This window comes from Hyaena hyaena, unplaced genomic scaffold (assembly GCF_003009895.1).
Source record: "Hyaena hyaena isolate Hyena2069 unplaced genomic scaffold, ASM300989v1 scaffold_612, whole genome shotgun sequence".
Lineage (NCBI taxonomy): Eukaryota > Metazoa > Chordata > Mammalia > Carnivora > Hyaenidae > Hyaena > Hyaena hyaena.
Window position 1 is genome coordinate 790,491 of NW_024081246.1, and position 20,396 is coordinate 810,886.

The 20,396-nt window shown below is 55.1% G+C and overlaps 1 protein-coding gene across 1 annotated transcript in view; it reads left to right on the forward strand.

Annotated features, from left to right (window-relative positions):
* Nucleotides 1–19,090, forward strand: part of TRAPPC12 (trafficking protein particle complex 12) — a 73,130-nt gene extending 54,040 nt beyond the window's left edge. Inside the window, exons 8-12 of the mRNA XM_039257374.1 lie at nt 441–514; nt 6,251–6,349; nt 17,641–17,741; nt 18,252–18,339; nt 18,462–19,090. Coding sequence (XP_039113305.1) covers nt 441–514; nt 6,251–6,349; nt 17,641–17,741; nt 18,252–18,339; nt 18,462–18,704 — 605 coding nt within the window. The 3' untranslated portion in view covers nt 18,705–19,090. The remainder of the gene's footprint in view (nt 1–440; nt 515–6,250; nt 6,350–17,640; nt 17,742–18,251; nt 18,340–18,461) is intronic.
* The last annotated feature ends 1,306 nt before the right edge of the window (nt 19,091–20,396 follow it).

Here is a 20,396-nt window from a genome sequence, read left to right on the forward strand (position 1 = left end):
TCTGCGTCATGGCCGCCCTGCTGTGTCACACGGGAGGGTGCTCACCGCCACCATGACGGTGCCCACGGGGTCTGTGACACAGTTGGGACAGGACCTGCCATTTCCATTGAAAAGGCTCTGAAATGGAGGCCTCAGGAGGGCGACGTCAGCGGAGCCCAGTGTGCAGACACCCTGCAGCCCCGCGGCCCCGTGACCCCAGCCAGGTGGCCGTGGCCGGGCTGCGTGGTCCCCTGCCTGCCCTGAGGCTGACCGGTTACCTTCCTGTCCCATTGCTGTGTCCCTCCTGCGTCCCTTCTCCTCCCAGAGCCAAGAGCGCTGGCCTGATGCCCTGTGCTCCTCAGCCGTGCTGATGGGGACCTTGTAGGGCGGAGCACAGGAGCGCCGGGGAGGCCGGGGCACACCTCCCGCCGGCGCACGCTCACTGCCGCCCTCTCTTGCAGCCTCCGTTCGGCTGTGGAGGTCCCGCCTGGGCCGGGTGACGTGCTCCATGGCGAACTGCCTGCTGCTGATGAAGGTACGTGTGCTCCGGAAGAGGGTGGCAGCGGGCCTGCACAGGGACTGCCGCGCTCCGTGACGACAGTGTCCGCGGCAGCCGCGGGCTTCCCTGACTCACCCTGGGCCACATTTAGCATGTGCGGAAGGAGGTTTCAGCACAACGTAGAGTTTACACCATCACGTTTAAGTGCTCAGGCCTGCGTCTGGATGATCTAACTAAAATCCTCATTCATTCTCCCTCCGTCTCTCCTCTCCCACCCTCTCTCCCTGCCCCCCCCGACCCCCATTTCTTATATTTTCCTCTGGATTCCATCCCAGAAATAGAGCCCTTGCTCTCCCCGAGTTAGAGGAAGGGTTTCCCCTGGTCCTGACCAGACTTGCTGACCGATGCTCGTGGTACCAGGAGACCTGTGTCTCAGGGACACCACCCAGAGCCTTGGGCCCCCACCAGGGCGGGGGGTGGAGGGTGGCTCACAGATCAGGGAGGCTGAATGGATGCCTCGGTCCTTTGTTTTCTCATCTGTTCCCAAGCAGGCCCTCCCCAGCCAAACCACAGTGTCTGGCTCCTCCCTTTGGTGGGAGCCTGACCACCGCCAGCTGACCCCCTCCCCACAGCCGGCCAGGACAGGGGACCCGACCCCCCCCCCCACCAGTCCTGCCACAGCTGCTGCTGGGAAATGGACAGCTGTGAGCTGCTGCCGCAGACACCGAGGTGCAAACGCCTTCTGGACCCTTCTGAGACCCAGACCCTGAGTCCCCCACAGGTCAGCCCAAGGTCATTCCTGAGCTTAATCTTCAGCAAAGCAGAGCAGGATTGGGTGGCAGAGCTCCGTGGCTGGCCCTGGGCGCAGGCCTGTGAGCGGGTCATGTCCTAGGCGCAGCCTGGAGGGCTTGGCTTCGGGCATAAATGCACAGCGCAGCCCTGTGCCCGTCAGGAAGAGGACGCGTGGCCTGAACCTGTTGTGGGGCAGCTGCGCTGGGCTCACATGGCTCCTGTCCCAGTGGCCCCGGTAAAAGCGTGACACCAGGGCACAGACCATGACCCCACCACAGCCTGCGTGTCCCGGAGCCCTGGCGCCTGCTCTGAAAGGAGGCACAGAGCTGGTCTCCTGGAATCCACAGCTGTGACATTCACGCAGCCCCCTCTCGGCACACAGGGTGGAGGAGCTCAGTTCTCCCTTCAGTCTGCACGGCTGCCCCTGCTGACGAGGTGGCTGTCCCTGCGGTGACCACGGCCCTTGTCGTCTGGCACCCCAGGCACGTGCGTGGGCGAGGCCCTCCAGGCAGGCCGTCCTCCCCAGCCTGCTGGCCACGGTGGCTGGCACGGGCACCTGGGGCCCCGGTCCCCCGCACCGGCACCCCACCTGCTGATGCGGGGAGAGCGCACTGTACGTTCACAGGGCTGCCTTTTCATCAGTCCCAAGGCCGCAGGTCCCCAGGGGGAAGCTACCGGTTCCACGGCGATGCTTACCTGCGTTGTTAAGACACATTAATAGGGCAATATGGGATGGTTTCTGTGTCGCACTAATGAAACCATCAGGCACCCAACCTGTTTTCTACCAATGTCGTTGGGGCTCCATGGGGAACACATTGCTTCAAACGTACTTTCTGTTGAAAGCAATTTAATTCATTCTATGGGTTAAAGTGCACGTTCTGCGGTGAAGGCCTCCACGTGCTTGTGCACTGTTGCATGGTGAGCATGCACAGCTGCGGCGCGCAGGGGGTGGGGTCCTGTTCACTAGGTTCGTGCACTGCCAATGGTTGGTCCTTTATTCGGCCGTATCATCGTTCTGAGTAACATTTCTGTTACAGTGAAATAAATACTAACATTTTCTGATGAGAAATGTACATTTCAGCCCCAAGTACCCGCATAGTATACCCTGGGGTGGTTAGATGTGTCACGTGGCTGGGGACGTGCTCATATGATGTATTGTGTGGCTCAGTAACATGTGCGACACAGCTCGCGACATGTCCCCATGACTTAACATCAGGCGACGTACCGTCAGGCACAGTTATGTGTGTCACATGGCCCGGGACGTGTCCGTACCATGCACAGTTGGGCACAGTTATGTGTCACATGGCCCGGGACGTGTCCGTACCACGTAGTTGGGCACAGTTATGTGTCACGTGGCCCAGGATGTGTCCATATGGCATAGCATCAGGCGCAGGCACATGTGTCTCATGGCCCAGGGCATGTCCATATGACGTAATCGGGCGCGGTTACGTGTGTGATGTGGCCCAGGACACTTCCACATGACACACGGTCCGGCTCACTTGCATGTGTCACGTGCCCGCAGGACGTACCGTCAGGCGCAGTTACATGTGTCACGTGGCCCAGGGCATGTTCATGTGACATACCGCCAGGTGTGGTTCTGTGTGATGCAGCCCAGGGAGCATCCACCAGTGTGACATTTCAGATGCTGCTCCCCTTCCCTAGGCTCACGGTGTGTGGGCCAGCCTGCGGGTGGTGCGCCCCGGAGAGTCCCGCGTCTCCCCGCGCTTCCGGGCCACCCATCAGGGTGTCTCACGTCATGTGGGGCCCACGCAGGCGCATAGACCAGCTGCTTCTGCCTCAGTGTCCCCACACAAACCTTTTTTGGCCGCAGACGGTTGTGAATCCTGCTTCACGTTCGCCAGGCGGGCGTAGCCGCTGAAGGGGGAGGGGTGCACCCCAAGCCCGGCCCATCCCCCCCGACACACACACACACTGAGCAGGAACCAGTGCATGGGGGCCTGTGGGCGGCCAAGTTGGGCAGGGTCGGGCCAGCTCGCTGGAGCATTTTCCTGGGGAGAGGCTGGATTTCCTCCGAGTCTGTAAGTAAGCCGTTTCGGGCAAAGATAAGTTAGGGAAGCTCTTCACCCGCCCCCTCCTGCATCATCCGAGCACAGGCTCCTAGAAACGTTCCGGAGTCCATCCCCAAGGCCCTGGCCACCCCCGGGCATCTCCTGCCCCGGCCTGAGGAGAGGCACGGGTTCGCAGACCGACCTTGCAGGGAATCTGGCCTTCCGGCGGGCATGGTGCCCGTGCCCACAGGGCCGGCCTGGCATGTTCTCCCGGGAGCGTGTTCGCAGATCCACGACACCGTAACTACGTGAGGGATTGTGGTGAGGGATCATGGCTGGGGATTTTTCCATATCAGATCATCTTTGGAAACACGGACTCGCGGCCCCAAGCACTGAAACGCAGTTGTAAGACTGACACGTTGGCTTCCGTGGACTCGGCAGCCAGAAGTGGGCACCTCCCACCTCCACATCCTGGCTCTGGCTCGGCTGGGAGTGACGCACAAGCCAAGATCCGCGGCACACAGACCGGCCTGGATCAGCGACACTCAAGGGTTACAAGAACGTCAGACGTGCCTTTTGTTGGCTCGAAACCAACAGTGAGGGGTGGGTGTTAACTCACAGCAGGTGACTCCCTTGCCAGCGGGCGTCTGGGGAGGCCTCGTGCCTGTGGGCGCACCCTGTGCACCCTTCGCTGTGGCCTCAGCCTCCCCATGACAGGTGTCTCCTAGTGTGCGCACACACACACACCTGCTCATGCACACACACACACAAGGTTCACCCTAGCACGCACACCTACTCCTGTTTGCACATGCACCTACACACATTCACGCTAGCACACACACCTGTGCATTTTGCTCACGCTCCTTTTACGCATCCATTTGCTCACACGTGTGCAGGCTAGTGCATGCACATACTTGCTTATGCTTGTTCACTCCCCGTGCCCACGCTTGTGCTCATGCTTGTGCACACATATGCACCTCCTTGGTTTTCTCACACTCGTGCTTACACACACTTTGCTCATGCTTGTGCTCACAATTGTGCACACTCTTGCACGTGCTTGGTTTCTCGCTTACACGCACACACTTGCTCATGCTTGTGCTCACTTGGGCACAGACTTGTGTACCTGATTGGCTTCTCACTCTCGTGCTTACATGCACACCTGTGCACTTGCATGCACTCACGTGTACGTGCACTGACACACTCATGCCTGCTCACACATGTGCATGTGCACACAGCACTGGAAACAGCAAGGTCCTGCCGTGGGTGGAGATGCCGGGGCAACAGGGAGCCTCAGGAAAGGGAGGCAGGTGGCGAGAGGCTCCTTGTGAGCAGCACACCTTCAATACAGGGTGTCCAGTGAGCTTTCCTCGAAAGGGCCAGACGGGAGAGTTTTCTACTCTCCTGCTAAACTGGAGTTTTACTTGTCACTTGTCTTTATGTGGACTGACCGCTCCAATTAGCAAGCTAGTAGCTGCAGCCCCTGCTTGGAGCAGACCGCAAATGTGGAGGAGTGAAGCGCGAGCCGGAGGAGGGTGCCTGCAGCGCCAGGTTTCTTGCCGGCCGTATGCTGGGACCCGACTCGGGAACGGCGCGGCACCCGGCACTGAGCCTGCTCATAGACATCACAGTGATGTCTGTCACGGTGATCTCTGCCGTTCCGGGGAGCCTGGCTTTGTTGGGGGTCCTGAGACGAGCCAAGGGCCGTGTCCTGGGTGACTGTGGACTTCTTACTTGTGGACCGACGGGTTCCTTTACTTGGCATGAGCCGAGTGTCCCCGCGGGGCCAGTGCTGGGAGCGCAGCAGAGGAGGGGGCGCAGGACTGGGTGCAGAGATGGTCAGGCCGTGCCCAGTCCCCCAGGGCGGCGAGAAGGGTGCTCCGACGCGGGGGGAGAGGGCGCCTGCTGGGATGCACGGCCAAGCACCCTGGCCAGCAGAGCCTGTTGAATGTCCCATGTACGTGTCCCTGCTGCCCTCAGAGAACATTCCAGTGTTCTCCTGGGTGAGCCTGCTCTGGGGTCTCGTGCTCACTCTCAGCTAAGTTTGGTGGGGTTTTTTGTTTGCGTGTAAGGACTTTTCCTCAATTCCTAGCATAGAAAACGTTTAAGAGATGCTATTAATAAATTTGGTTTAGGGACGCCTGGGTGGCTCAATTGGCTAAGCATCCGACTTCGGCTCAGGTCATGATTTCATGGTTTGTGGGTTCAAGCCCTGTATCAGGCTCTGTGCTGACAACTCAGAGCCTGGAGCCTGCTTCGGATTCTGTCTCTCCCTCTCTCTCTGCCCCTCCCCCACTCACACTCAGTCTCTGTCTCTCAAAAATAAGCATTTAAAATATTTAAAAAATAAAAAATAAATTTGGTTTATGTCATTGGCAGATGGTGACAAGGTGAAATTCACCAATTCACTTAATTTTGTGAATTAAGGAAAGAAAGTGAGACAGTCCAGGTGAATTACTATTTGCTATTTATTTTTTTTTAATTTTTTTTTAATGTTTTATTTTATTTCTAGGAGAGAGAGAGACAGACAGCGTGAGCAGGGGAGGGTCAGAGAGAGAGGGAGTCACAGACTGAAACAGGCTCCAGGCTCTGAGCTGGCAGTCAGCACAGAGCCCGACGCGGGGCTCGAACCCACGAACCGCAAGATCATGACCTAAGCGAAAGTCGGACGCTTAACTGACTAAGCCACCCAGGCGCCCCACTATTTGCTATTTAAAAAGCCCTCAGCCCCCCAGGGAGAGGAAGGCATTTCCCCAGTCTGGTTACGGACAAAACAAAAGTTTGCCGCGTGTCAGGGGGCTTGTGCTCAGCCCCCAGGCCCAGCGCCTGGCACTGGGTTTCTGCTTCCTACCGGCCCACGTGTCGACGTGTCCTCTCTTCATGTGTGAGTTTGCAGGCACTTGAGCTTCTAATTTTGTACAACAGAGAGTGAACTTCTTAACCCAGATCGTTCTTTCGGGTTCTCTCCCCATAGGATTACGTGCTGGCTGTGGACGCTTATCACTCAGTCATCCAGTATCACCCGGAGCAGGAGCCACAGCTGCTGAGTGGCATCGGCCGGATCTTCCTACAGGTGTGGGCCACACGTGAGCCAGGGGGGACGGGCCCTGCGGGGGTGGCCAGGGACTCAGCGGAAATTTCGTGTTTAAGAAGCAGCACAGAAAAGATGTTTGATGTCAGGTGTCTGTTAAAGGTTTAGTTCTTTACTCTGTTTTGACGGTATTCAGTCCCACCAGCTTTGACGTGATCGGGAAGCCACATCGCTAAATGTGAATTTACAGGTTTTCCTTGGCAGAATATGGAAACCGATGTCTTTAGAAATCGTCCGGTTGCAGTAGAAGGGTTGATAAAACCATCAAGAATGTTCTTTCAGCTTGGCCAATAGTAGCGTAACTTGCTGATATCTTGCTGGAAAGGGCACTGAATCTGCGTGGACGCGCACAGGACGTGCCTCTGGAAGCGGTGGTCCCGAGGTGTGGGAGGTGAGGGGCGCACCCTCCCGCCAGGAGCACGGCCGAAGCCAGGATGAGCTTTCCCGGACCGCGTGGCGATGGAGTGATAAGTGCCCCTCCTCCCTCCCGCCTCCCGGGCGCCAACCCCACCCTTGTGGCCCCTGCCCCCCTCCCACCCCCAGTGCAGAGGCCTTTCTGCCGTAACATCGCGGGGCAGAGACCCTTCCGTGGTCGTTGGAGAAAGGGTCAGGCGTACGTCGAGCACCACACATCCTGAGCAGGCGCCGTGCCGAGCCGCTCCCCTGTGGGGACCATCAGCCACTTTACAGATTAGCAAACTGAGGCTTCGCTCTGGTTGAGTGACCCACCCGAGGTCCAGGAAACCGGTTGAACAAGGTGGCTCTGAGCCCAGAGCTTATTTCCACTAAAGGTGGGTCCCGTGCTCCTGCACCCCGTCGTCCATGCACACCCCCATCCTCCACACACACACACACACCCCATCCTCCACACACACACACACACATGCACACCCCCCGTCCTCCACACACACACATGCACACCCCCATCCTACACACACACGCACACCCCCATCCTCCACACACACACACACATGCACACCCCCCGTCCTCCACACACACACACATGCACACCCCCGTCCTCACTACACACACACACACACACATGCACACCCCCATCCTACACACACACACGCACGCACACCCCACCCTCCACACACGCGCACGCATGCACACCCCCGTCCTCACGACACATGAACACATGCACACCCCCGTCCTACACACACACACACACACACACACACTCCACATACACATACACACACACCCCACCCTCCACACACGCGCATGCATGCATACCCCCATCCTCACTCCACATACACACACATGCACGCACACCCCACTCTCCGCACACACATGCACGCGTGCACACCCACATCCTCACTACACACACACACACACACACACTCAGGCACACCCCATTCTTACTGGATGCACGCACATACCCGCACCTCTCCTCCTCCTCCCACAACCGCACCGCTCACGGGGAACACAGAGGGACCCACAGTGGGTTCCAGGGACAGCCTGACAGTGGAGGCGGCTGTGGTTTCGGAGCCCTTCCCAGGGCGCCCGGGGACCTCTGCTGTGGGGCAGGTGGGGGTGGAGGCTGAGGAGCACCGCTGGAGGCCGGAGGACCAGGCTTTTGTCTGTTCTTGGTGCTTGGCCAGCAGGTGAGCCCAGGAAAGCCACCGAGCGGAGCCACATCATCTCTACACCATGGATGCTCCTGAGTGTCCTGTGGGGTCACCGTGCAGACAAAGCAGGGCCCTCCTTGGAAGGGCACAGTGCTGTGGGGACGCCCAGCTGGCTCAGTCACTGGCGTGTGCAACTCTCAATCCCGGGGTTGTGAGTTTGAGCCCCGCACCGGGTGTGGAGATTACTCTAAAAAATTAAATTTTAATACAGTCCTGTGCCTGGGATCTAATAGGTGCTCAGTTATTACCCTGATTATCAAGATAAAATATCCTGTATCTGCTCTAATTCCCCACCACTCAGGGTATCTCAGAAAGTTCATTTCTGCGTCCTACTTTACGTAATTGAAGGACTCCACGCTGGACTTCATTTAAAGTCCTGAGATACAAAGCACACCTTGCCGTGGGAGTCATGGGTCTGACAAGACTGAGGTGCGGATCTCAGGTCTGACTGCACCAGAGCCCGCGGGGACTTTTGGAGACTTCCCCGCACACGTTTCCGGGCCAGCTCGTCGAGAGGGTCCAGAGCTTCCATGGCTCGGACCCCCCGCCTGCTCTGGGGAAGGTGGCGAGCAGTGCAAGGGAAGCTCTTGGTGTCCCCGGTTCTCAGGGCTGAGGAGGTGACTCGTGGTCAGGAATCCCCATGGGAGGAAGACGGGTCACGAGAGGCAGGCTGACTGGACTCCCTCAGGTCCCCACTAGGTGGCCAGGACACCTTACCACTGCGGACCATGTACGCCTGTCACTGATGCTTGTGTCCCCGAAGGACAGCTGTGTGAACTTCGGTTTTGTGAAGGAAATGGAGATGGCAGTGCTCACTGTCTATAACGTGTTCCCACCAGAGCTGCTCAAAGATGGCCTCACTTGGTTCACAGGTCATTTGTTACCTCATCTGCGTGCCACGCAGAGCAGCCGGGTGTGGGCAGGGTCTTGGGTGGCCGGGTCAGCGTGCCGCCTGATGCGTGGGGAGCTGAGGAGGAGAGAGGGTGGCCGCTGAGCGGGTCTCATGCTCGCACATCTGGAGCCCTTATGGAAGCCGAGCTTCGATGGCACATAGGTGTGACGGGCCAGCTTGGTCGTGCACCTCCCGTGGCCTGTCCTGTGATCCGCCAGTGATGAGGTGCTGCGACAGAGAACCGCTTCCTGACCGCTCCATAGGGAGCCCTCCGTGCCGCCTCAGTCCGGGTTCACAGCACAGGGCTCCCTGGGAGAAGCCACACGGTGGCTTGAATTCACAGGGAGCTCCAGGGCTTTCTGGACCCCTGCAGTACAGAGCAAGTCCACGGGCCCACTGGCCATTCCATATGGCCACGCCACTTGGCCCTGCCCTGAACCCTCACCTGCTTCATGACACCCGCACGCTTGGGTTCAGAAACGGTGCTGGGACGGCTCCTCCAGGCCCGTCTCCTGCTGAGGGCTCGTGGCATCGTCCCCCCAGAGGGGCCCAGAGGCAGCGTGGGGAAGTGCTTGGGGCGTCCCTGCCCCCAGCCTCCAGCCCCAGCTGGCTCCGATCACCCCGGACTACTACCTTAGCCTCCTGCAGTGCCGTTCCGTTCCGTCATCCTTGGTCACGTGGCTTACCCATCAGGTGAGCTCACACCTGGAGCCCACGTTCAGGGCCCCCCCAGATTCGCCACTAACTTCCACCCTCCAGCCTCCTTTTCTTCCTGCTCGGAGGTCCTTTCCCTCTGCCTGCCTGTGCCGGTCCTGCCCATCCTGCAGGGAACCGCAAGGTCTCCCGGACACCTCGATGAGCCTTCCTCTGACTTCTGTCCCAGGGCACACAGCTCAGGAGCTGAGCGGGAGAAGACAGGCGGAGGAAGCCAGTGCAGGGCCGTGTGGCTCTGGGCAGGTCATGTAACCTCGCTGGGCTTCGGTCCCCTCTGTGAGATAGCATGTCGGGGACCCCTGCGGAGATTGGACTGCGCACAGGGCCTGGGACACGTGTGGTTTAGTGGCCTTCTGTGCCTCTAGGCCTCCCACCGGACTCGAGCAGTGGGGCACGCCTCCTGCCTGCCAGCCAAAGGGCAGAGCCACCCTGGAGAATGGCTGGCCCCACGATGTCGGGGTGGGGAGCTTCCTAGAGCCGCTGAGGCACACAGGCTGGGAGTCCACAAGCTGCTGTGAGACGTGCACGCAACGCCTGGCCACGTGGACGGGCCACGCTCCAGCCCCAGAGCCGTCCTTCCGGCACGTGTGCTCCTGTCTAACCTTGCGCCTCAGCTCAGATGAAAGACGTGTTGGATTATCGCATAAGATGATGAGAAGCAGTCACCGAGGGCGAAGCCTGGTGTGATCTGTTAGGCGGCCCCGAGAGGCCCGTGATGGTGCAGAAAGAGGAAGTAAAGGACCAGACTAGCCAAGTGGAACGAAGCTTCCAGAGAATACCACCCGGCTGGGCACTACACCGCACTGGGTATCACACTGCAGTGTCCCACCCTCTGTCGGGCCAGCAGGCTCAGCCACAGAGGAAGGCGCTTGGGTGGATACCCGGGGGGCAGACGTGTGCCACGTTGTGTTACATCTAACAAAACGTACTTTACTGGAGAGGAGCTACCCTCATTCTTTCCAAGAGGCTCAACCTAATTCCCGTTACGAGCGAAGGGTCGGCTGTTCAGTCTGTGCACTGATCACATGATGGGTAGAAAGACCTAACTCAGGCACACAGGTCAGGACAGAATGTTTTAGATGCAGTCAGTACCTGGATGGAAGGGAGCAGGCCCTCTGCTCCCACTGCACACCAGGTGCCTGGGCCTGCCCCTTCTCAGCCCCGAGTCTTTCTCCTGCCCAGCCTCCCGAGAGCCACAGCCATCCATGCAGAGGACGTGAGCAGTTGTTACGGGGGTCTGGTGGGACAGGGGCCCCCCTCCTAAAGGCCCACGGAGGCTGCAGACACAATAGGGGTGCTCTGTATTGGAGGGAACCCCTCGCATGATCCACAGAAGGGCGGATGAAACACGTGCACACGCACAGGAAGCGTGTCTTCACACTTTGCGGTGACTCCACACTCGAGGCCCCCACCCCGTCTTTCAGCCCGCAGGAGAGGAAGGGTTGGGGGGGTCCTGGGTGCCGCCCTCACGGCCGCAGAGTAGCCTTCTGTGCCGCTGGTACGTTCCGGAGCCTAGCGCAGAGCCAGAAGCAGGCGCGACCTGGGGGGGGAGGCGGGAAGTGCGGGCAGACCAGCCTCGGTGGCAGCGCTGACCAGCGGAGAAGGTGACGCTCAGTCCTCGGACACCCCGGTGGAGGGGCCTCCAGAAGTGGGGCGTGCCCAGTGTGCTCCAGGGGCGGCCACACGGCCGGGAGGCGGGTGTGCAGGGCAGTGGAGGCCTCTGCGGGGCGCGGGCCGTTTGTCCGTCCTGCCTTATTCCCAGCAGGGCAGACACGGCAGGGACAAGGCGTTGGAAGCGAGGAAGGAGCTCCACGCTCAGGCTCAGGGCTGCGCGCGCGGGAGGCCCCGTGGGGGTGTCGCAGGAGCACCTGCCGGAGGGAGTGGATGGAAGGCAGCAGTGTTACTGTTACTAGCGTGTGTACACTGATCTGGGGGGCCGGCCCCATCGGGACATAGCAGTTTGGGATTTTAAAATACAGGGGCACCTGGGTGGCTCAGTTGGTTGAGCATCCGACCTTTGGTTTCAGCTCAGGTCTTGATCTCACCGTTAGTGGGTTCCAGCCCCGTGTCTGGCTCCGCCCCACCCTGCAGCGCCTGCTTGGGATTCTCTCTCTCCCTCTCTATGCCCCTCCCCCACTGAGTGTGCACGCTCTCAAAATAAATTTTAGGTATGAAAATATTTCATGTATACAAACATAAAAATTTGGGCTAACTGGTTTTTCTAGACAAATTCCCGATCCGTGTTTCCATAAGTAAAGTTGGTTGGCGGTAAATAGGAAAAGCCCGGGGCTTTCAGCTGCTCTGAATCTCACGGCAGGGGCAGCCTCCCAACGCTTCTGCAGGGCCCCTGCTGGTGCCGAGCCGCTGGGACGAGATGTCCTCACTGTCCCAAACTGGTGAGGCCCCCGGGGACCCCGCATCTCCACAGGGCCGCCTGCTGCTGCACACCTTGCAGGGTGGGAGGGAGCCCAGCCAGCTGACCCGGGTGAGGCCAAGGTGACAATGCGAGGCCCTGAGCACTTGTAGTTTCTGCTGCAGAAATGCCTGTGGGATTCGTCCCCCCAAAGGACAGCACCTGTGTCTGGGGAAGGGGAGCCCTGCACAGGCACCTCTGTCCCCCCAAAGGACAGGCACGCTCAGTCTCTAGGTTCACAAGTGTGTGCACGCAAGAGCACTTTCCTCACAAGCACTTGGTATGTGTCTTCCATCTTCACAAAAATGAGTTGGAAATTTCCTTTCACTGTTCTCTGGCACATTTTGGATATTTTGGAATTCTCTGCTCCTTGAAGGTCTGGACAACCACCTAAGAAATCTTGGGCCAAGCACTTGCTGTCTGTGCGCATCGACACTGACCACCGGCCCTCATTTGTTACTGTTCTAGTCTGCTTTGTTACTGTTATACGTCCGAGGGTTTTTCTCTGTGTCTGGGATCCGTTTTGATAATTTAAAGTGTCCTAGGAAGTCACCTGTCTGGTCGTGAGTTCACATACGTTTGCACTGAGTTCTGTAAACTAACATCGTTTTTGTAACCACGGCAATTTCCTTTCTATCCATAGAGACTTGTCCTTTGACATTTATAATTCTGTTTGCACTTTGTCTTGACTAGTTCATCCACTTACTATCTGTTGTTTTCTCCAAATAAGCGGGGTTTGAGTTATTAAGTCTGTTTATTTGCTTGCTGGATATCCTGCAAAAATTTCAGTTGCCTTTTTTTTTTCTTAATTTTTAAATCATTATAACATAAATGTACCAAATGAACATGTTATACACCTTAGATTTATACAACGTGTCAAACATATTTCAATTAAAAATGAAGATAATCAGTAGCATCGACACCACAGATTGCAGGGAGAGATGAGCTGTGCTTGAAGCACTTGGCATTCCCACCACATCTTGAAAGCTTGATAAACACTATTAGCTACAGTAACTTCAGCGTGGCCAGCAATGTGGACATAGGCGACTTGGTTCTCTTCACTGGGACCTCAGATAAAATGACCACATTGTAGGGGATCAGACTTGCCAGCCGAGGGCACAGACGGCATTGAGCCTGCGTGGACTTGAGCTCCTTGGAAGTCAGCGAGGGAGAAGTGTGCAGCGAGAGTGTCAGCCCATGTGGAGCCCATAGGGAAGCGACACGTAAATGCCATTCTTTGTTGTGTCTTATTTTTCTTCCTCCTCATGTGACTTTCTGGGTTGCTGTGGATTGGTGTCAACTGGGAAGGGTCGGTCCCATTGCAAACTATGCACTGGACTGTGGGCTTCACAGATGCTGGGGGAAGGCAGGAGGCTCCCGGAAAAGAGACAACAGATGCCTATCACAGCAAAGGCTGTGACAGTCACAGTGTCGTTTTTGTCACCAGACACCAAGCCCATCTGTAGGTTTCCTCTGGAGGAATATCTGTCCATTCATATCTTCTTTCCGTTTCTTTAAAAATTTTTTAATGTTTGTTTATTTTTGAGAGGGAGAGAGAGTATAAGCAGGAGAGGGACAGACAGACAGGGAAACAAAACGTGAAGCAGCTCCAGCTCCAAGCTGTCAGCACAGAGCCTGACGCAGGGCTCGAACTCTCAAGCCATGAGATCATGACCTGAGCCGAAGTCGGACATTTAACCAACTGACACCCAGGTGCCCCCCCTTTCCAAAAAAATTTTTATGTTTATTTTTGAGAGGGAGAGAGAGAGTGTGTGTGAGCAAGGGAGGGGCAGAGAGAGAGACAGAATCGAAGCAGTTTTCTGCCCATTTTGTAATTGCATTATTCATTTTTTTGATTGTTGAATTATGTAAGTTGTTTGTATATTTTGGATATTAACCCTTTAGCTGAGATGTTTTTTACAAATATCTTTTCCCATTCTTAGGTTGTCTTTTAGTTTTGTTGATTATTTCCTTCACTTTGCAAAAGATTTTTATTTTGATGTAGTCCCAGGAGTTTATTTTTGCTTTTGTTTTCATTGCCTCAGGACACGTATCTAGAAAAAAGTTGCTGTGGCCAGTGTCGGACAGATTACTACCTGTGCTCTTTTATGGTTTCAGGTCTCACATTTAGGTGTTTAACCCATTTTGAGTGTGGTTTTGTATATGGTATAAGAAAGTGGTCTGTTTCATTCCTTTGCATGTTGCTGTCCAATTTTCCCAGCACCACTTGTTGAAGAGACTTTTTCCCATTGGACAGTCTTGCCTCCTCTGTCGAAGAGTAATTGACCATATAATTATGGGTTTATTTCTGGGTTTTCTGTTCTGTTCCATGGTCTGTGTGGTTCTGGTACAAGTCCCATACTGTCAGGATGACTGCTGCTTTGTGGTGGAACTTGAAGTCTGGAATTGTGATGCCTCCAGCTTTGCTTTGCTTTTTCAAGATCACTTTGGCTATTCGGGCCTTTGTGGTTCCATACACATTAGGATTCTTTGTTCCAGCTCTGTGAAAAATGCTGTTGGGTTTTGATAGAGATTGCATTAAATGCATAGATTGCTCAGGGAAGTATAGACATCTTAACAATGTTTATTCTAATCCATGAGTGAGGAATGTCTTCATTGCCTTGTGTTAGTTATCTTTATTGCATCAGTGTTTTCTAGTTTTCAGGGTTACAGGCCTTTCTCCCCTTTGGTTAAGTTTATTCCTAGATATTTTATTAGTTTTGGTGCAGTTATAAATGGGATTTTTTTTTTTTTAAGTAGGCTCCATAAATTGAACTCATGACGCTGAGGTCAAGAGTCTCATGTTCTACCAACAGAGCCAGCCAGGCACCCTGGGATTATTGTCTTAATTTCTCTTTCTGCTGCTTCATTATTATTAGCACACAGGAATGCAATAGATTTCTTTATATTGATTTTGCGTCCTTCAGCTTTACTGAATCCAGCTATCAGTTCTAGGACTTTTTTTTGGTGGAGTCTTTAGGGTTTTCTGTATATAATATCCTGTCATCTGCAGGTAGTGGGGGGTTTACTCCCTCCTTACCAATTTGCATGTCTCTTACTGCTGTGGGTTTGCTGAGGCTACAGCTTCCACCACCATGTCGAGTACCAGTGGTGGGAGTGGACACCCCTGTCTTACTCCTGACCTGAGGGGAAAGGCTCCCACTCCCCTCACTGAGTATGAGGTTAGCTGTGGGGTTTTCATATATGGTCTTGTTATGTCAAGGAATGTCCCCTCTGAACCCGTTTGAAGGGATTTTATCACGAATGGACATTGTTCTTTGTCAGATGCTGTTTATGTGTCTGCTGAAATGGTCACATGGCTTTTATCCTTTTTGTGCTGATGTGATGGGTCATGTTGATTGATGTGCAAACACTGAACCAGCCTCTTATCCCAGGGATAAATCCCAGGGATTGCAGTGAAGTTTTTTTAATGTATTGTTGGATTCGGTTTCCTAGTATTTTATTGAGGATTTTTAAATCTGTGTTCATCAGAAATATTGGCCTGTGGTTCTCTTTTTTTGGTGGTGTCTTCATCTAGTTCTGGTATCAGGGTCAAGCTGGCCTCATAGAACGAATTTGGAAGTTTTCCTTCCCTTTGTGTGTGTGTGTGTGTGTGTGTTGTGTGGGGTTTTTTTGTTTGTTTGGTTTTTGTTTTTTGGAATCGTTTGAGAATAGGTATTAACTCTTTAAATGTTTGCTAGAATACACCTGTGAAGCCATCTAGTCCTGGACTTTTATTTGTTGTGTTTTGATTACCAATTGTTTCTTCGCTGGAAATGGGTCTGTTCAAATTTTCTACCTGCTTTAGTTTTAGTAGCTGACATGTTTCTAGGAGTTTATCCATTTCTTCTCGGTTGTCCAGATAGTTTTTCATAATATGTCTTACAGTTGTTTGTGTTTCTGTGCTGTTGGTGGTTATTTCCTCTCTTATATTGTGATTTTGAATTTTTTTTCTTTTTGAATGCGTCTGGCTGGAGGTTTATCAATTTTGTTGATTTCTTCAAAGAACCAGCTCCTGGTTTCATTGATCTGTCCTGTTGGTGTTTTTAAGTTTCTGTATCATTTATTTTTGCTCTAATCTTTATTATTCCTTCTGGTTTGGGGTTTTGTTGTTCTTTTTATACCTCTTGTAGTTGTAAGGCCAGGTGGTTTACGTGAGATGTTTTGGTTTTTTCAGATAGTCCTCTGTTTCACTTCCTTCCTAGAACGGCATTTGCTGTATCCCAGAGGTTTTGTGATTTCATTTTCATTTGTTTCTATGTAATTTTTTATTTCTTTGACTTCTTGGTTGACCCATTTATTGTTCAGTAGCATGGTATTTAACCTCTGTGTATTTGTGGAGACTTCCGGATGTTTCCTTGTGGTTGATCTCTAGTTTCACAGCGTTGTGGTCAGAAAGGGTGTGTGGTGTGACTTTGAGCTACTTGACTTCATTGAGATTTGTTTTGTCGCCTAATGTGTGATCTGTTCAGGAGAATGTTCTGTGGGCATTTGAAAAGAATGTGTCTTCTATCGTTTTAGGATGGAATGTTCTGGATAGATCTGTTAGACTCATCTGGTCCAGTGTGTCATTCAAAGCCACTGTTTCCATATTGATTCTCTGTTTGGATAATTTGTCCATTGATGTGAGGTGATAAAGTCCCTGATTATTACTGATTAGTTTGTTTTGGTTTGTCATTAACTCTCCCTCTGGTACGCCTCAGCATCTCTCTGAATGTTGCTTCCAGTCTGGATCTGTGTGGGCTGTTTGCTGTGCTGGCCCTTTAAGGGCAAGGATCCCGCTCTGCCTGAGCCGAGCCCAAGCCAGCCCCCTGGTTTTCAGAGCTCAGGCTTTAGGTCCTGCTTGTAAGAACTCACAGATTCCCACCCCTCTGATTTTCAGAGCCAGATGCTCTGGGGAGCTGACTTCCCGGGTGGGCTCCCTGGTGTGATCACCTGCTTCTCACCCATCTGCGCCCGCTGGGGCTGGGCTCCTGACTCACCTCTGCGGCCTCCCCTCTGCCCCCCCACCCCCGCCCCCATGTTTGTTCTGCAGGCTTCGGATCGCTCGCTCCCTGGTGGTTTGCATTAATGTGCGTGTTTTCTAGGGTCCTCCTCTCTGCCACCTCCCTGAACACTCATTTGTTTTTATTTTACTTAATGCTATGCTAGGAGTCCTTTCAAAGGGTACACATTGAAACTTTTTTTTTTTAATTTTTTTTTTTTAATGTTTTATTTATTTCTAGGAGAGAGAGAGACAGCGTGAGCAGGGGAGGGTCAGAGAGAGAGGGAGTCACAGACTGAAACAGGCTCCAGGCTCTGAGCTGGCAGTCAGCACAGAGCCCGACGCGGGGCTCGAACCCACAAACCGCGAGATCATGACCTAAGCGAGAGTCGGACGCTTAACCGACTAAGCCACCCAGGCGCCCCACATTTAAGACTTTTTAATAAGACACGTATGTTAACTTCATTTCTCACATAAACGTGTTGACGTTCCTTTGTGTCCTAAATGGCACTCGCTTTTACAAAGTGACGGTTAGTGATGGTGACCAGAGCTTCCTGCTAACCCATCAGGCGGCTGTCTGTGCGGATGTATGTTAACCGGATTGTCACCTGACCTGACTCACTAACTCTGTCAAAACAGATTGGGGACATAAAAACAGCTGAGAAGTATTTTCAAGACGTGGAGAAAGTGACGCAGAGATTGGATGGACTACAAGGCAAAATAATGGTTTTAATGAACAGGTAACCCTGTCACGTCCACGCTTCTCCAGGGTCCCTGGAGAACGTCCCCGCCCCGCCCGTTCCCAGCCCTGACACAGCGGTCACCAGCCACCGGACAGGCTTCCAGACATTCCCCCCCTTGTTTCTCAAGGCTTTTCCAGCTTATGTCGCCCGTTTTCAGCATGAATTTGCACAACCGTTCATTGTCCCTGCCTCTCCCAGCCCGCGTTTCGGGGTGTCCCCACTACTGGGGCACACAGTGGGGCTGCGGCTGGGGCTCTGCTGACCCAGATGAAGCCTGTGCCCAGGGTGAGGGTCGCACAGCAACAGGGATAACGAGCGGGCAGGCATCCCCTTCTGCAGGAAGTCATGACCCGTGTTAGTAAGAGGCCAGACACGCTGCGGTTCGCTCCGCCGAAGCGTCACCGGGCCGTGTGGGGGCCGCTCCCAGCAGCGGGCTGCCGGCCTGACGGCGAGGGGCTGTGGCTCCCCCGCCCCCCTTACCGGCTTTACCTGTGGTTCCTGTTCCAGAGCCTTCCTCCACCTCGGTCAGAATAACTTTGAAGAAGCCCACAGGTTCTTCACAGAAATCCTCAGGCTCGAGCCGACAAACGCAGTGGTAAGATCCGACGTGAGCGCGCGGCTGGGGGCCGTCCCGGGCCGTCGCGGGGGTCACGGTGCTCGGGGGAGGGTTTCCGGCGGTGGCCGCGTCCGACCCGTGCATGTGCCCCTCCTGCCCAGGCCAACAACAACGCGGCCGTGTGCCTGCTCTACCTGGGCCGACTCAAGGACTCCCTGCGGCAGCTGGAGGCCATGGTCCAGCAGGACCCGGCGCACTACCTGCACGAGAGCGTGCTCTTCAACCTGACCACCATGTACGAGCTGGAGTCGTCCCGCAGCGCGCAGAAGAAGCAGGCTCTGCTCGAGGCCGTGGCCAGCAGAGAAGGGGACAGCTTCAACACCCAGTGCCTCAAGCTGGCCTAGGACGGCCTCCTTCGGGGGCCGCGGGGCTTCTGTGCGGGGCGGACGCCAGAGCGGGCGCACGGACCTGACCGCTGCGTCCGGGGACACCCCTCTCCCCGGTGCCCGGGAGCGGGTCGTCTCCCCCAGAGCACGGCCTAACCTTGGGCGGCTGGTTAGGCTCCAGCCAGCCCGGTGCCCACAGCCCTGCCACGGTTCTCGAGCGTGGGGTCTGGGCAGCGGGCACGGGCAGCAGGGGTCCATGCCATGCACCACGTCCCTTTTGTTTGTTCCTGGAAGCTGATCTGCTTCACCTCTTAATTCTGTGCGCAGAGGAAGGCCCGCCAGCCACCCATCCTCACCCTGTAAATCCTCGAGTACCTTTGAGCATAAAGGCAGAGAAACACCAACCAGATGGCCGTTCGCCTCCTCCCGTTCCGCCCTCTCATCCCAGAACTGAACACGTCCCCTGTCCTCATCTGATTCTTTTTCAGCTGATGCCACACACCTTGGACAGGCCTGACGAGGGGGGAGACAAGCCACCGTATTTCCTTGGTGTTCTGTGATCACAGGGAGGTGGGGCAGGCTGGGGCGTGTGCAGTCTTCCATCCCGAGTGGGGACGCGTGCGCAGTACTTACCCAGTAGCAGGGAGGGGCGTTTTCTCCTCTACCCTTCCAGGTTCCTCGGTCGCTCTAATAAGCAAACTGACATGAGAGAGGTTAACGTGAGGAAAGTCTGCTCACGTACACACGGGGATGCGGAAGAACAGGAGACCCAGGATCAGCCAGGCAGCAGAGGCTTCCGTTTGGTCCTGAGCTGAGGAAGGGGAGGGGGCTGGGCCTTCACAGGACCTTAACGACAGATCTGCAGGAAGGAGATATTTGCCGTGCTGTGCAGATGGGTCATTCAGATAAAAGTTCAAGGCCAGTCATAGCCCGTGTCCAAACCCTTCTGAGGTGAGAGGTAAAAGTTGTTCTTAATTCTGCGGCATCTTGTTGGCCTGCAGCTCGACTTAAGCCAGAGGCCAGAGCAGCGTATGCGGGGGGCGGGGGGGGTCACCCCTCCTCTCCCGGCCTCAGTCCACCTCTGAAAGCTCTGAGAAGTTGTGCCGCCCAGAAACTGAACTGGTGGGTTTCTCCGACTCGCTGAGCCAGCCCCTCTGTACAGACGATTAGGTCGTTCAGTTAAGCAGCCGGCTCTCCTTACAGGGGGCTCCCGAGTGAGGTCTGGGTGCAAGTCTCAGGTATTTAATAAGAGGCATTTCTGGGGAGACATAAGAAAAACGAAGGTTAGCTTTGGGAGCAGATGCGCTCTCGGCCTGAGTTCCGGAGGCATCCAGGCGCACAGATGTCCAGATGTCCGGCTTGGAGCCTCTCCAGACGGAGCGACGCCACACAGGGGGCAGGAGACAGACGGGCCTGGCCTGCAGGGGGGCGTCCCTGGAGAGCGGAGAGGCCCGCACCACAGCGGGCACCCAGCTGCACCCTGCGCAGCTTTGGAAAACGGGCCGTTGTCGTTCTCAACGGTTCCAAGTCAGAGGACGGGGGGTGGGTGGGGGGGGGTGACCTGGAAACACCAGTTGGGAGAATTGCAGCCAAATATAGGAAGAGAAGAGAAGAATTTGGGATCTAGTCCAGTTTCCAGGTAGAAAACCTCACAGACCGTTAACGGCACTGGAGTTCACTGTCCATGAAGGCCTGTCACCCACGTAATCC